The 16,717-nt window shown below is 41.3% G+C and overlaps 1 protein-coding gene across 1 annotated transcript in view; it reads right to left on the bottom strand.

The window, feature by feature from the left end:
• Positions 1-1,360: 1,360 nt before the first annotated feature.
• fcho1 (FCH and mu domain containing endocytic adaptor 1) overlaps positions 1,361-16,717 on the bottom strand; it is a 108,675-nt gene continuing 93,318 nt past the window's right edge. Inside the window, 9 exon segments of the mRNA XM_036579536.1 lie at positions 1,361-1,781; positions 3,140-3,307; positions 5,596-5,660; positions 8,125-8,321; positions 10,658-10,790; positions 11,842-11,997; positions 14,307-14,418; positions 14,747-14,861; positions 16,253-16,359. Coding sequence (XP_036435429.1) covers positions 1,753-1,781; positions 3,140-3,307; positions 5,596-5,660; positions 8,125-8,321; positions 10,658-10,790; positions 11,842-11,997; positions 14,307-14,418; positions 14,747-14,861; positions 16,253-16,359 — 1,082 coding nt within the window. The 3' untranslated portion in view covers positions 1,361-1,752.

Below are 16,717 nucleotides of genomic sequence, written 5' to 3' on the forward strand. Positions count from 1 at the left end.
CCCACCCCCCCCACGGCAACTGTACATAAACTTATTTAGAGGAGATCCTGTGAAAAGTTCTAATGGTGATTGAGCCAGTAGTGCTGTTCCTCACTCTACAGGCTCCAGGAGTCGTCAACTGGAGAAACTAGTGCTTCTAGTTGGCTTCGGTCCAGTTTTGCATGTTAGACTGAAATGTTCTGAAGCTTCTAAGGGGGATTTAAAGGGGCCGTTGGATCTTTGGTTGTGCTGAAAGTGACAGAATGTCTGTAAATGACTATTTGAAGTAACTGGAATGAGCCTGCGCTCGATGGTTTGTTTGCGTGTTTAAATGTTCATTTTCATTCACGATTTTACCAGAGATTTCCTTCAAATTTAAGATTTCAGACTTAAAACGTCGAAGCAGATCTTCCGTATGATGGGAATTAAAATGGAAAGATGTTACCAATGAATTAGTAACAAAAAAATGTGCTGCATTTGTTTTCACCCGTAAGTGTGGAATCTGTAAGTGCCCAGCTTTATCGTTTATGAGCTGGTTAAACTTTGATGGGGCTTTATTGTCTGTTTTTAATCAAACTTTGTCATATGGTCTATGAATATTGTAGTTGATGGATTTCCAATGTTTTTGGACGCTATTAAGCTGAGAAAAGAAGCCCAGTGATGTCCGCTCGTCCTGGTTTTTCGCCACGGTTTTTCCCCCTGATTGTTTACAGAGATGCATTTCAGCGCTGGTGGATGTTTTTCTACATGATTTTATGGGAAGTGAGTTGGCTGATGTCTCTCTGGCCTCCCCTCCGCACTCCTCCTTTCTCTTTTCCATTGTTGGGGCGTTGGGAGGTTTCAGGCTGTTTGTTTTCTCGTGCCTGTTACAGTACTTTGCCTTTAGTGTGTTTGGGGAAGAGTATTCACTTTGTGTAACCTGGTAATATTTATTTATTTTTTTTTGGTAATGCTGTTTTAGATCTTCTGGCTACGGTTTATTTTTATGGGAGTAGATATGATTCTTCTCACAACTATATTGATACCTTATTTTTGTGTTTTTTTTGTTTTTTTCCTTGAAAATAAACTGTTCTTGACTTCTTTAATTAGACTAAGAACAGACTATAGTCTGTAACAAAACTGCTTACATCAATTGTATTTTGTACTGGTATAAAACGTGTAATAAATTGGTGTAAACCACTTATTGATCCATTGATTTTGATTTCTCAGCACGGTGAGCCGCTCAGGATTCCATCTGCTACTGCGATTCGGTCATTACAAAGTCTTTAATAATTAATTTTATCTTATACTCACATGAACAAGACCACTTCTTTTTTTCATAGTAACATCATTCAAGAACCCTTACATGTTTAAACTGGAATCACAAATTTTCACCAGAGGAAGAAAAATCTTACATCCAGTTTCCAAATCGAGCTGGCAAAGGTACACAGTACGCATTGCACACAAGAACGAACGAACAGACAGTACAAATAAAAGAGCACTCAGAGGGGAGAGGACAGGCATGTATAGTGAGCCGTTTGTACAGCGAAGCGCTGAAAGATTAAAACAAGGCCAGGTCTAATACGCCACTATTATATTGGTCCTTATCAGCAGCAAGGACAGCACAGCCAATTGGATTTCCAGTGTCTATTCCTCACAGCAATGCAACATGGGTAAAGTCCAGGTCCCAGGCACGTCACTCCAGCTGTCCGTCCGGTCCCCGATGGCAGGACCTGGCCAAGTCTGATAAAAGTGCAAACTCTGTGCCTCGGTTAAATAACCAGGCGCGATCTCTCACAACGAGCAGCCGGCCATGTACTTCCCTGAGAAAACAGAACAGCGTAGTTCATTTAATTCATACTGGAACCACATGTTCAAATACAAACCCACAGCAGTAGAACTGAGTCTAATTACTGTAAAGGGTGTAATTCATTTAATTCATACTGGAACCACATGTTCATGTTCGAATATAAAACCAAACTAGAGTCCCAAAAGCTTCACATGCTGAAAACTGTATATAATCATACTGTAAATTATGATCTGGTCACTCATCCCACATTTTCTGTCATTTTTATTGTCCATTTTTTGCCAAAGTTTGCAGTTTTATGTCCCTAAAACAGTCATAATTAATTTTTTTTGTCTTTTTTCATTATTAAAATATAATATTAGTATAATTTTTGTTACATATTATAATTTTATTATTATGACATAAATGTAACTTAAGCCGGCAGCATTCTTCAAACCATGAAAACTAAATGAAATCTAAGTTCTGCCAAACATGTGAATATACTTATAAAGAACTCTGACACAGGCAACCATGTGACACCATGAGGACCAATCACAGTCAGGGGGAGGTCTCAGAACAGGCAGTACAGTGATTAGGAGCTCTGTTCTACGGCAGGTCAGAGAGGCCATGAGCTGTTGCTGTAGTTTTCTGGATTGTTCTTGAGATAAGAAGATAATTAACTCACTATCTCAAGATAACTTTGTTGTCCTGAGATCACAAGATAATTAACTTGCTATTTCAAGATACTAATTTTGTTGTCTTGAGATAACAAGATAAGCAACTCATTATTTCAAGAAAACAATTTTGTTAACTTGAGATCACAAGATAATTAACTTGTTACATTAAGATAATTTTGTTGCCTTCAGATAACAAGATAAGCAACTAATTATTTCAAGATAATTTTGAGATCACAAGATATTTAAGTTGTTATCTTGAGATAAGTAACTTGTTATTTCAAGATAATTAACTCTTTATCCCAAAATAACAATCCAGAAAATAATAACTACCTCGAGGCCAGTCTGGACTTCCATACTGTTCAGCAAGTGATGCACCCGACTCAGCTTAGCGTGTCGTTTAGGCCAAAAACATGACTGAGCCTTTGAGACTGATATGTAAATGACTGGGCGGTTCTGATTGGCTGATTCATAACTTAAGTTAAAAACAGGATATTTTTCTGCGTATTTTCACATATGGGCTGTACAGACTGGGGAGTGAACAGTATTTTTGGCAATGTTTACATCCAAAGAAAATGTAATTTTCCGTGATTTGGCCCTTTAAGGCTGACTGCAGTTACATTTTCCAGTTAATTAAAGTCTATTTTTTTATCATTTTCTCCTTGATTCTTAAAAACACCCTTCACTCCTCTTAATCTGGGACAGATAAAGTCTCTCTCACCTGTGGCGAACCTCTTCTTCACCAGGGACATTCTGTAACGGCTGCCCACCAGCTCAACGTCCATCCCCGAGAGGGACGCTCCCGAACCCACGAACTGCACGGCCAGGCTGGGAGGGGGGCCGCGGGGAACCTCCAGGCACTGCCAGCTGGCACACAGCGTGCCCGAACCTGATACACAAACACAAAATCACTCCACTGACCTCTTTAGGGGTCTGTATGTAGGTCCAGACTTCAGTTCCTCTCAGAACTTACACATCAACACTGTGCAGCGTTTTTAACATCCTTTGAAAGCGCCAGCTGCACTTTACACTGTGTGAGCATTTCAGGAGAAATGGACCAAAATGACCACTAAAAAATGTTTCACTCCAAAATGACAAAAAATGTATTTTGTTACAGGTCGATTACAAACATCCCCGAAGCATTCGAGCATCCTAATAATAAACATTTTTATTTATTCCCATGTTTCTATCATGATAGGATGTCATTAGCATTTCACAAATATAGACTGTTTACACTCTACAGGTAGTTCTGTCCATAAGCCACTCAAAGCATCATTGGGCGCAGGAATAAGGAGGATACTGGGTCATAATTCTTAAGGATTAACTGAGTAATAAAGTCTAGGTTTAGAATTGAATGTTCAAGTTCAGAAATACACGTAAATGTTCCCGATCAACGGCTCTGAAACGGAATAGGAATAAATAAGATCCTGTGTGGCTCCTGGTACTCGAGCACATCCATTAGACGCAGTAGAATCTGATTCATGCTGTGATGGAGGGATGTCAGAGTCAGCCACAGCAAGTGGGTGTCAAACATTAGCAGAGAGAATTGATTGACCAGGGTCGCCTGATTTCCTGTTTATTCCAGAAAAGCTCTCTGCTCCTCTAATGTGGAGGTTTTTCTCAGCCTCAGCTCCCACTCCAGGCTTTCCTATGCTAACGCTGCCTTTCAGCTTCAGCCTTCCACACCGACACTGGACTGTTTATAGAGAAAAGGAGGAGGTCAGCATGAAGGTCATGCACATTTTTTTCGTTTTTGTCTTGTTTGGGAAGAAAGTGTGTGGGTGATTTCGGAGAGCCAGAAGTCTCCAGCAAAGTTAGAAATGGATTCATACTCATTTATATTTAATATAAAGTAATAAGTCATCTGAATCGGCCCACATGAATCATTTCTAAAGCAGTTCTGCGCCGTCAACCAAGTTAGAGTCTGAGTGTTCATCCACTTATTTAAGACAGTATATATATATATATATATATATGTGTATGTCTGAATGTGTGTGTGTGTATATACATACACACACACACACACATATATATATATATATACACACACACACACACACACACACACACACACACACATTCAGCCATACCTATGGATATATTTATATCTATATATCTTATATGTCGCTGCTGTTGGAAGAAAACCTTGTTTTTCAGTTTAATAATTTGAAAATGCCTGTTGTCCTTTACATTGTGTGTAAATTTCATGATGAATGGACCAAAAGAAACGACCCAAAATGACTTGGAAAGAAAGTCTGGTTCCATTGACTTCCATTAAAAGTAAGGTATGTTTTTTCCTTCTCCTGTAAAGTTACCATTTTGGAGATAGAGTTTTTTATATATACCTTTTTCTATAAAGGCTACATAAACAAATAAATATAATTGTTTTCTATGTAGGCCCATTAAAATGAATAAATATATATTTAATATATGTTTAAGAAACTGACCAGATTTTCAGCCTGAAGGGGGTGGTAAGACCAGGAACATGAACTGGTAAGCTTTATGTTGCTGGAGTGAGGAGCAGAATCTGGACCTGCTGACGGTCATTTCAAGGTTTTATTTTTAAAAGCTGCTGAAATGAAGGTGTTAAACGGTGCTGCGTACGCGGCCAGGCTGGAGTTATGACTCCCCTGATATGATTCATCCTATTTCTCTTCAGCTCTCACTTGGTTTTGCTATGTGGACTCAGTCTGGTGTTCATTTAACTTACATTACATAATAATTTCAATGTTATTACACGATTTGCAATTAAGGTGAGTTACAGAATGCTTTGCCTTTGCGTTCAGGTTTGTGTCCGTCAACTATCAAATTCAAATCATGATAAAATTTCTCCTCTTCTACTAACGCAGATGTTCAGGGTGAAAATCTAAATTTTTAATGAGAAATTATGAATATGAATATGAAATGCTTTTGCAACCTCTGAAGGGTCAGTGGGAGCAGAACCTTTTTTTCTATTTTTTAGATGTGTTTTAATTTCATAAAGGATGATGGTGACTGATGATGACAACAAAATGAGTAAATACAGGCTACAAGAAGATAATACTATTATATGCACAAATGGTTTGGCATTCCAGACTGAATCCAAATAGCCGAACAAGGAGATCCAGCGGTTTTTCTCTGGTAGGTAAGGGGAGAGAGAAGAGTGGATGAGAGAGAAAAAGAGGTTGTGATGGAAACCTTTGCTGTGGTTGGTTGGGGAGAGGTTCGGCAGTTTCCATAGCAGTCTCCTCTCCTCAGCATTCCTGCAACAAACAAACAAGAGAAAACAAACAAAAACACATAAATAAAAGGGTCGGCACAGCAGCTCATCAGGCACATCATCCTGGCCACTCTCTCCCTTTCTTTCCAGACATCCCTCCCAATTACTGAATTCAGCTACAGCTTGTATGATCTCCATAGAAAAGCCCTGTCCAGAATGGGAACGCAGCTCTTGCGATTTGAAAACTGCACTTTCTTAAATTGCGATAACGATATAGAAACGATTTATCGTTCAGCCGTATCATGAAGACTACTGGTTTATTTATTTACAGCCATTAGGTACAAGTTATTTATTCTCATTAGATATTTCTGAGGAGAATAAACAGAGACAGAGGAATACGAGTGAAAGAAACAGGAGTTTCCAAAACTGGAGTTCAAAATTTGATTAAAAACTACAGAGAAAATGTGGCTCCTAACAACCACCTGGAAGACCTGGTAGACCCCAAAACTGCCCCCATCAGATAAACAGCATTTAAAGCTTTCATCTTTGAGAGAGAGGAGAAAATCAAGCTGCTTCAGATCTGAAAACATCCACAGGTGTTTCTGTCCATCCTTCCACTGTGAGAAGACGACTCAGCGCTGTGGGTCTGAAAGGATGCGTAGCTGTTCAAGAAGAACCTCACTGAGAAAAGGAGACGGACACATCAAACAAAGAAGCTGAACAATGGACTGACCACCCCAGAGTCCAGACCTCAACATCACTGAATGTGACTACTTGGATCGAGGTTGAGAAGCAGAAAATGCAAAACAAACTTCCAAGACTGAACTTTGGAGGTGGAGGTCTGCGTGGGACTGTTTTTTCAGTCCCGCTCCCGTCTGCAGGAATTAAACCACACAACGGTTATTTTTGGTGTTTTGCTGGGCAGCTGTGGCCGATGGACTGAAGGCTCCGCCATCTCTGTAATGTCTGATTCACACACGCTGCCTCTGTGTGGTGTGAGTGATGAGACATTCCTGTTTCCAGACAGACAAATGGTCACATCACTCTGCTCAACAAAAATATCATTTAGAAATGTACACAGTATATCTGTTTATCCTCGACAGCATTCTGACATCTGATTAGGCAAAAGTTTGAAGCCTGTAGACCAACCGATAAATCTGTTTGCAGCACAGAACGTTTAACTAGTATTTTGTCATGAATTACATAAAAACCGCCTTTAAGTTTGTATACAGTCCTCTGTTTAATTTTCCATTGATTTTCATGGCTTATTTCAGTGTATTTATCTGTGTGACGGCGCAGTGCGTGGAAAAAACCTGCGCTGGGTCTGTTCTCTTCAGTGCGGCGTCTGGGACTCCAAAATGACAAGCAAGGCTTCTCGTGTCGCTCACGCCGCGCAGGCGCAGTATGTGTGAGTCAGACCTTTGGGGAATCTGCGTGTTGTTCACGCGATCGTTTGCTCGAGAATGACTTTATTCATGTTAACTGTTTTACTGTTATATTGTTTATATATGATTCAGTGATCGTTCTGCTTTATTTAGGCTACTCATTATTTCTCTTCATGCGTGCTCCTGCCCGCTCCAGCCCGAATGGGTCTGATATCCTGCCCGCTACCGCAAATAACGCTGAAAATGAGTCCCGCGCCGCAAGATACTGTGGCGGGTCCTACGAGTCCCGCAGGAATTCGTGGTAGTGTAGACCTCTATTTGGAGGTGTGTCTGCAGATTTCTTTGAGAAACTGAAAGTGAGACTCCTGAAAAGAATGGAAGCTGGAAAAAAGGTAAAAAGTGACTCACTAAAAACTGAAAAAAAAACTGATATCATATTTAATTGTTGAGGCTTCTGTGTAATTCTCTGTTAAATATGTGTTTCTGCTTTTCTTTTCCTGTTGTCGAAAAATGTAAAACTTGTATTTAATGGCCGTTTTGACTGAAAACGAAAATAAATGACTGACTTTTGCACAATACTGTATACAGTCCTCATGAATGAACATGTCAAAACGCAAAAAAGGTGCAGAAGATAACTCTGGGTGAAATCACCTTCCGGACATTCTGAAGTAGAGGCTGTTACTGCAGCAAAGGAGGAACAAACGCCCTATTAATACCCTTCATTCCAGAAGATACGCTGGATAAGCAGGTGTCTGTAATCTATAGTGTCTCCCTCACGCTCAAACTCTTTAATCCTCATCAAGCGGCCTGAAAACGGTCAGAAAGATTGCTATAAGCCAATAAGATGAATCACTCAGTGATGTTCCACCCACCTGTTCCAAGAGATTTGATTGAAGAGAAGTACAAGCCCCACGTCTGCAGGACCGTGTGGGCTGGAATATTATTTTTTCGGTGATCTATGCTGGAATTATCTGAAAATAGCCTCACATCTTCCTCACTCTGACCTCTTCTCTCTACTTCCTCTCAATGTCTTCCCAACCCCCGATCATCATACTGTTTACATATAATTCACCCGCAGTCAATCATCCTCCTACACTCCTGCTCCCTCTTTCAATCTCTCACCATGATGCGGGTGGTTGGCACTGCAGGTCAGTGGCTGTATGGTCCAGCGGCAGCAGCACCTGCACGGCTGTGAGCTGGGTGGCGGGGGCGGTTGCCGGGCAACAGTGGTAGTCGAGGGAAACGCGAGTGACCGTCCCGCTGCGCTGGCACTCGGCCGACAGCAGCAGAGGAGCCCGAGCGGGGTCCTGCGACGACACCTGTGGGCAGGGGTCAGAATACACTGTGATGTTTTGTGATCTGTGTTTTATGTTATGCTTATTCATATTTGAAGTAAACATTTATTTATCCTTATATCAACTGTGCATTTTTAATAAGCAGAACTAAACATGAGGCAGGACAATCACATTAACATAATACATAACACAAAAGAACACAAGAAACCTCCCCACATTCAGTGAGCTAACAGTAACAGTGTAACAGTATAAGGCAATATATCCAGTATGTACATGTATATTCTTCAATTCATTAACCGTAAACCCATCAGGTAGACCACCACAGCCCTGTCCAGTGAGCTGTGATCTATTCTTTCCAAAGGAAGACTGAAAAGAAAGGGAGACCACATGTTCTAACTCTACATCATTTCCTCAAACCACTTATATTACCACTTATCACGAGTCCATTAACTGTATTATTCAGCCACCACATGAATAAAATGTGAATCAATGTCAATGTGAATCACTATTCATGACACACAATACACTCTAAATAAAGATGGTTCTTTAAGGGTTCTTCAGTAAAGAAAACTGTTCTATATAGAACCATGAACACTCAAAGAACCATGATAACCTTTTAATTATGCAAATGGTTCTTTAAGTGTTCAGGGTTCTATACAGAACAACTGTCTTAACTAAAGAACCCTTGAAAATCCATCTTTTTTAAAAGTGTACATTGTCACAAGTATTACTTTCCTCCACCCACTAGTGCACGGTGACATCATCAAAAAGCAGGAAGGCAGGGCAAAAGTTATTACATTTTATACAACAGTTAGTTCCGGCCACGCAAGCTGATTGGTTGAGCAGCGTTCTAACTGTGCTGTTTTTTCGCCATAACATCACGGTTTTTCATGAACACTATCACTCCGCTGAGACGCCGTTGCTAAGCAACGGCTTTGACAGCTGTAGGAGCCATTTGAACGTTTTTACTTCCTACTTTGCGCAAACTGAAAATGGACACTTTTAAGATCACATTTGACCGACAGCCAATTTGGTCAGACTCTGAAGATGAGACGACACTAAATTCCCAAACTGTCATCACCACTGAGCAGCTTTTCAGTCGGCAGCTGTGACAGAAGAACAGCTAAACAACCTGGAATCAGCCAGAAATGAACCCAACACCATTCGCCAAACTAAATGGGCTGTAAGATGCTTTACAGACTGGCTGGAACAAAACAACATTAATACTGATCTGAGAAAAACTGACAAAACTGAGCTGAACTTGATATTGTGGCAGTTTTATGGCTCAGTCTGATTTGGTCCGACTCTGAAGATCAGACTACATGTTTGGCGAATGGTATTGGGTTCATTTCTGGCTGATTCCAGGTTGTTTAGCTGTTCTGTAACAGCTGCCGACTGAAAAGCTGCTCAGTGGTGATGACAGTTTGGGAATTTAGTGTAAGGAGCCGGAGAACGAACTGCTGGCTGTGCAGCGAGTGGGCGGAGCTCGTTACTCTGGCGTAGCAACAAGCTGCTCGTTAAGGAACTACAATTTGCAGAAGGAACTGCGAACATTAAAGCATATTAAACGCCGCGTTCACGGCCCAGTTTATTAATTTATTACTTTATTTATTTGACTGTTGCATAAAAAGCAATAGAACACTCGAGGAGTTTGTTATCGCCAATAACATCACGGCTGTGATTTGGTCGCAGGCACGAGCCAAAGGCGAGTATTTCAGGTTGACGTTAAGAGGAGCCACTGAAGTACTTTAAGGTGGTTTTACCACTGAGAAAAGGAGACGGACACATCAAACAAAGAAGCAGAACAATAGACTGACCACCCCAGAGTCCAGACCTCAACATGTGCTTGGGATGACTTGGGATGGTGAGAAGGAGAAAACAACTTCTAAGACTGAACTTTGGGGGTGTGTCCGCAGATTTACTTGAGAAACTGAAAGAGAGACTCCTGAAAAGAATGGAAGCCGTAATAAGGGTGAAGAGCCGACACATAAAATACTGAAAAAAATATATCATTTGTTGAGGCTTCTGTGTAATTTTCTGTTAAATATATGTTTCTGCTTTTCTTTTCCTGATGTTGAAAAATGAACATCTCAAAAAGCAAAAAAGGTGCAGCAGATAACTCTGGGTCAAAGACACCTTCCTGACATTCTGAACTGGAGGCTGATACTTCAGCAAAGGAGGAACAAACTCCCTATTAATACCCTTCATTTCAGAAGAAACGCTAGACAAGCAGTGAGGGAGACACTAAGCTATAGTGTATCTGATATACAGAAAATCCAGTTCCAGTGTCCAAAATACATTTACAAATAATAATTAATAATATGTTGGATTTTTTCAGCTAATGCTAAATAAAGACTCACCTGGTACTTCAGCAAGCCCACATTATAATAGGACGCCTGTGGGTTAAGCTCCGCCTCTCTCTGAAGGTGAAATGTCAAGGCCTGCATGTTGAACCAGAAGTCTCTGGAATCAGGGTCGTTCTGGGACGGGTCACTGAAGAGGGAGAGGAACCAAAAACAACTCCATGATCCATACAATGGACAGTTTCTTAGTATATACTTTGGTATTTACACCGATCAGGCATAACATTATGACCACCTCCTTGTTTCTACGCTCGTTGTCCATTTTATCAGCTCCACTTACTATATAGGTGCACTTTGTAGTTCTACAGTTACAGACTGTAGTCCATCTGTTTCTCTGATACTTTGTTAGCCCCCTTTTACCCTGTTCTTCAGTGGTCAGGACCCCTATGGACCCTCACAGAGCAGGTACTATTTGGGTGGTGGATCATTTTCAGCACTGCAGTAACACTGACGTGGTGGTGGTGTGTTAGTGTGTGTTGTGCTGGTCTGAGTGAATCAGACACAGCAGTGCTGCTGGAGTTTTTAAACACTGTGTCCACTCACTGTCCACTCTATTAGACACTCCTACCTTGTCAGTCCACCTTGTAGATGTAAAGTCAGAGACGATAGCTCATCTGCTGCTGCACAGTTTGTGTTGGTCATCCTCTAGTCCTTCATCAGTGGTCACAGGACGCTATTGGCTGGACATTTTTGGTTGGTGGTCTATTCTCAGTCCACTGAGGTGTTTTAAAAACTCCAGCAGCACTGCTGTCTCTGATCCACTCAGACCAGCACAACACACACTAACACACCACCACCACGTCAGTGTTACTGCAGTGCTGAGAATGATCCACCACCCAAATACTACCTGCTCTGTGAGGGTCCATGGGGGTCCTGACCACTGAAGAACAGGGTAAAAGGGGGCTAACAAAGTATGCAGAGAAACAGATGGACTACAGTCTGTAACTGTAGAACTACAAAGTGCACCTATATAGTAAGTGGAGCTGATAAAGTGGACAATGAGCGCAGAAACAAGGAGGTGGTCATAATGTTAGGCCTGATCGGTGTATATTTATAGTATGTTTAGTAAAAAAAAGAGAAATATAAAAACAGCACACATTACATATAATTCATTTGATTATTATGATTATTTTTTGAGACCTCAAAAGATTTGTATTTACTTTCTTCAAAAGTTAGTTCACCTGAAGAGTAGCTTTTGATTGGGTAAGAAGTGATCCACCCGAGAGATGTTCACCAGTCGAAAGCTGAGCACAGGTGCATTTGGGTTGGCAGTGAATATACGACTGATTCCAGCAGGAAATGACATGGTGAGGTCACCGGTGATCTTCACCAGACAGCTGAAACGCATACATACACATATATTAATATCATCTAAATATCATGGAAATGTACAGTAACACAAATAATGTATTTCTCCAGATATAAACACATAAATATCTGGTTTTACACCATCTCAGATGGTTGTTTGTCTTTGTAATGAGGGGTTTATGCACTGCAGCCCTACTGTAATATCGCTCTCTATGCGGTTTTGGATGGACTGCTCTTGCCGATCGTCTGATCACGTCCTGCATCCACATTCTGAGTCACCTGAAGAACCGCTGCTCTTCTGGTTTTTATTACATATTGCAGTAATCATAGATACACTGTTCTCTATCTGAGGTGATACGTCTGCGCGTCCGCCATGTTGGAGAGGTCAAGATCCGCTTGTGAACAGATTCACTTGTATTAAGAGACGAAGAGTCTCAGGATTAAATCAGCCTCAACTTCCTTATTACTCAACTGATTTTCACCAAATCTGTTTTGTTATAATCCTCAGACACAGATTAATCCGGGCTGCACGGATCTGCTCTCAGTAGCTTTTATTTCCTTAATAACTGATCGTGCTAATTAGCCGTCCGGACCAGCAGGAAAGTATTCAGTCTGTACCTGACAGTAAAATCCAAGTTTAGCGCAAGAAACACAAACTCACACATATCAGCAAATCCATCACTGTGTGAATCACTTCTAATCTTAATACACATAAAAATAAAACAAACCCCCAAAAACAGTAAGAAGAACGATGTTAAAGTTGGCTTCCAGTTCGCAGCTTCCTGTTAAAATTTTCCCGTTCCACCTTAAATGGTGCAGCAGTCACTTTCTGGTGCCTGAAGCATTTAAGGTGGAACTGGAACATTCAAACTAGAAGCTGGCAAATAAGTCGCTAACTTCAGCTTTGTGTAAGACGGTGATAATGTTAATCTATTATGAATATCTACACGGATTAAGGAATGCCATAACTTACCCAGCTACAAAGCTTTAACCATCATTGTAAATAAATAAATGCTACAAGTTAAGATCCTCTGTATAGGCTATTAAATGAAATGAGCTTAATATAAAACAAGAGGAAAAACAATCACAACAGGTTCTCTGTGCCTCTCCAGCCACACGGCCATATCTACACAAACAATACGCATCACACAGACATGAGTGTGGATCGCTGCGTTCCCTCCGTTACATAATCCTATCCCACTTTCTGAGTGTAGTATTCTTGAGATAGTGTAATTTTGGACAGTATCTTTTATTAAACTGCTGCTCTGTAATGGTACTGAATGCAGTCCAGCAGCAATGTTGACCGCCCTAAAATGGCAGCACCTCTGATGTGCCTGGCTGGACCCAACGCGGCATCTAGGTATGTATATCTATGGCACTAATGCACGAGCATCACGCTCACAGATTGCACGCTTTCAAGCACTTTTTACTGATGTATTTCCCACAGATCTAAATGCAGGTGTCACTTTATTCAAAATATAGCTAACAAAGGTAATTGTAGCTAAAATCATAGCTAACATTACCTTTGTTAGCTACATTTTTAAAAACACAAACCATCACACCCAGTTATCTCTCTGTGCACAGTCGACTTGTGTACTTGAGTCACCCACCTGTTTTGGAGCGACCCTGTAGAAAAATATCTGCGAGCCAGACACAAAGTAGGACTCAGGGCTCCGTTACTGTCTGTGTTGCGTAAATCTGCGGCTGGGAGGTTTGTGATCTTTTCTATCTCCGATCAACGAAAACAGGTGTAATCTACCCAGCAGAACTGGTGGCCGGCGCAAACTGAAACGTATTTCGTTTTCTTTCAAGTTTTCCCATCGATCAAATCGACCAGCCATTTTAACTGATTTTAAGGCAGAACTTACAGCTGCTAAGGGGTATGTGTAACTTTTATATTATCGCTTCAAGCCACGTTGAAACTATGTTACTTGGTGCAACGGGTTAAACTCTAGTAGCTCGTAAACTTTTACGTTCAGTTTACGTTCAAACTAGGCTACGACTGAACTTCATACCCAGCCATTACCATGTCTTGGGATGTCTTAAGTCATGCCTCGTCTTCAAGACATACTTCTTTGTCTTAAGACGTTAACTTTCATGTCTCATGACAAAGACAGTGTCTTCACTCATACGTCTTAAGACGTTCTTGAGATGTCTTGGCGTAAGAAAATGTCTCAAGACATCTTAGAAATACTGTCAAGACATCTTAAGACACAGTGACAGCTGGGTATGTTACGTTCAGCTGGTGCACCTGGCTGCAGGTCTTAAGAGTGACAGAAATGAATAAATGTAAGAATGGAGGAAAACAGAGGACAGGAAATGAACGCTGACTGCTTACCGGTTGTGTTCTCCTCCTTTAAAGTAAGCGTTAATGTATTCTGTGATTGCTGCGGCTACAGGCCACGACTCCTGAGTGCTGAGAGAGATGGGACTCGGCCCTCGGGACAAACCTGTGAGGACACATTGCTCAGAAATAAATATCATTTGAAACTAATAATGCAGTCTAATTCAGGACATTTTGAGAAAAACAAGTTGTGCTCTACAGTTTCTCATTCGCTTGAATGAGATTTTTTATAAAGCATCAATCATCACTATCTATGAAAGAAAGCATTTGTGGGCGGAGCATAGAGGAGACGCTTGTATTGCCATGTCAGTCAGTTAAAAGAGGACTCCTCGAGCTTCACGGCCCATTCGTGTAGGCTGCTGATCTTAACCCATGCTGCTGTGCACAGATCAGGAGGTGTGAGGTCATGCTGGTGGTCAAGTGCGAGTGCCCACCTCGTGCAGGACTCTGGGCGCGGGTCTGGCCGCCCCAATCACTGGGGCTGGAGGAGGAGGAGGATGTTGGGGGAGGGCTGGGCTCAGGCAGAGGAGACGAACACAGGGACCTGGACTGAGGGCCAAAGGTCAGGGGTTAGGAGAGAAGGAAAATGGAGAGCTACCACAGCCAGATTAGAGGGAGCCTGGTCACTTCCCCCATTATAACAAAAACATAACAAAACACTAGAGGGCAGCCATGAGCGAGGCCTCAGTGAATTAGAGTAAACAGAGCTAAACGGCTAAAAATGAAAAAATGAAATATATTTCTAGACATTTATGCTGGATCTGCCTTTAATGTTGGACAGTAAAAGGAAGGATTACAATAAAAATAAAAGAACAGTAGTTTTTCTACACTAAACAGGTTTTGGACACTAACATTACGGCTACTGAGCACTGATTGGTTGGCATTACTGCTACTCAGTGCTGACTGGTTGGCATTACTGCTACTGAGCGCTGATTGGTTGGCATTACTGCTACTGAGCGCTGATTGGTTGGCATTACTGCTACTGAACGCTGACTGGTTGGCATTACTGCTACTGAACACTGACTGGTTGGCATTACTGCTACTCAGTGCTGACTGGTTAGCATTACTACTACAAAGTGCTGATTGGTTGGTATTACTGCTACTGAGCACTGATTGGTCAGCATTACTGCTACTAAGTGCTGATTGGTTGGCATTACTGCTACTAAGTGCTGATTGGTTCACATTATTATGGAGGTAAAGCTGCAAAAAGCCTGTTTTGAATGTACTGTTTTTGCAATGTCATAAAAACCAACACATTTACACACAGCCTCACCCATTCCTTCTGAAGTTATAAGGAGGGTTTCAGCCTGGACTGTTTTCTGAACAAGACACAATACACGGCAGCCAATCAGAACAGGTCATTTGCATATACAAGTTTTAAAGGTACAGTAACAAATACAGCCTGTTTAATTTCCAGGGTCAAAGAGAGGCATAAGTGGACAGGGGACCTCAGGGGAAAAATAAAATTCAAGAAACGTAGGATTTGGGCTCTTTACAATGTATAAAAAAAGACGTCAACTTTAAAAAGGTTTTCACCCCTAAAACTAAAATTGTACTGTTATCAGTCAGAAAGCAGAACAAATCACACTTTGTGCAAGCATGAAAACTGTACATGCACTAGAAGCACAAAGACAGAAGCCTCAGATTAGCCGACTGCCTCACACTCCCCTCATCAAACAGAACAGTTGCCTCAACATCACTGAATTTAATTGTGTAACTGGTAAGATGCTGTACGCACTGTAACTACGTACCACAGCAAACAGTACTAAAATGGAAAAGACAACTAATGGAAGAAACAGAAACAGAAAAACAAATCTAGTAAAACCATGTCATAAAAGCCCAGAGGTCAGTGGTTTATTTAATAGACGTTTAATAGATGTGAGGTTTAAGGGCCTGTGTGCCCGTTGCTGTGAGTGTAATGAGGTCAGTGGGTTATTTACCCGCTCACAGCCACTCAGCCTGGCTGAGGAACGCTTAGACCGAGTGGGCTGAGGAGGAGCCAAAACCAGCAGCTCAGTACTGTCCTGCCGGAAACCACGCTGAGAGCCTGTGAGAGAGAAGGAGAGAGAGGGGGGATGATGGAAAAAGAAAGAAAAAAGCGAGTGAGAAATGAGGGGGAGAAACAAAGAAAAAGAGAGGGGTCAGTGAGAGAAAGGGCAGAGAGAACAGAAGAAAAATAAAGATGGCACAAGTTAGAGAAGTTATTAAGTTGTCCTGTAAGGCTTCGTCCTTAAAAGCATGATAAATAAAACAGGAAAAGTTTAGATCTGGGGTCAGCGGCTCTTTTACTGCCCTGTTGTGGGTCCACAGCAGAATTAGATTTGTGGGTAAAAATCAAATAATCCTCCTTTACAGTAAAATAAAGCTCTGCTGATCGTTCAACACAGTTTAACAATAAATGGTCT

This window comes from Colossoma macropomum, unplaced genomic scaffold (genome assembly GCF_904425465.1).
Source record: "Colossoma macropomum unplaced genomic scaffold, Colossoma_macropomum, whole genome shotgun sequence".
Taxonomy (NCBI): Eukaryota; Metazoa; Chordata; class Actinopteri; order Characiformes; family Serrasalmidae; genus Colossoma; species Colossoma macropomum.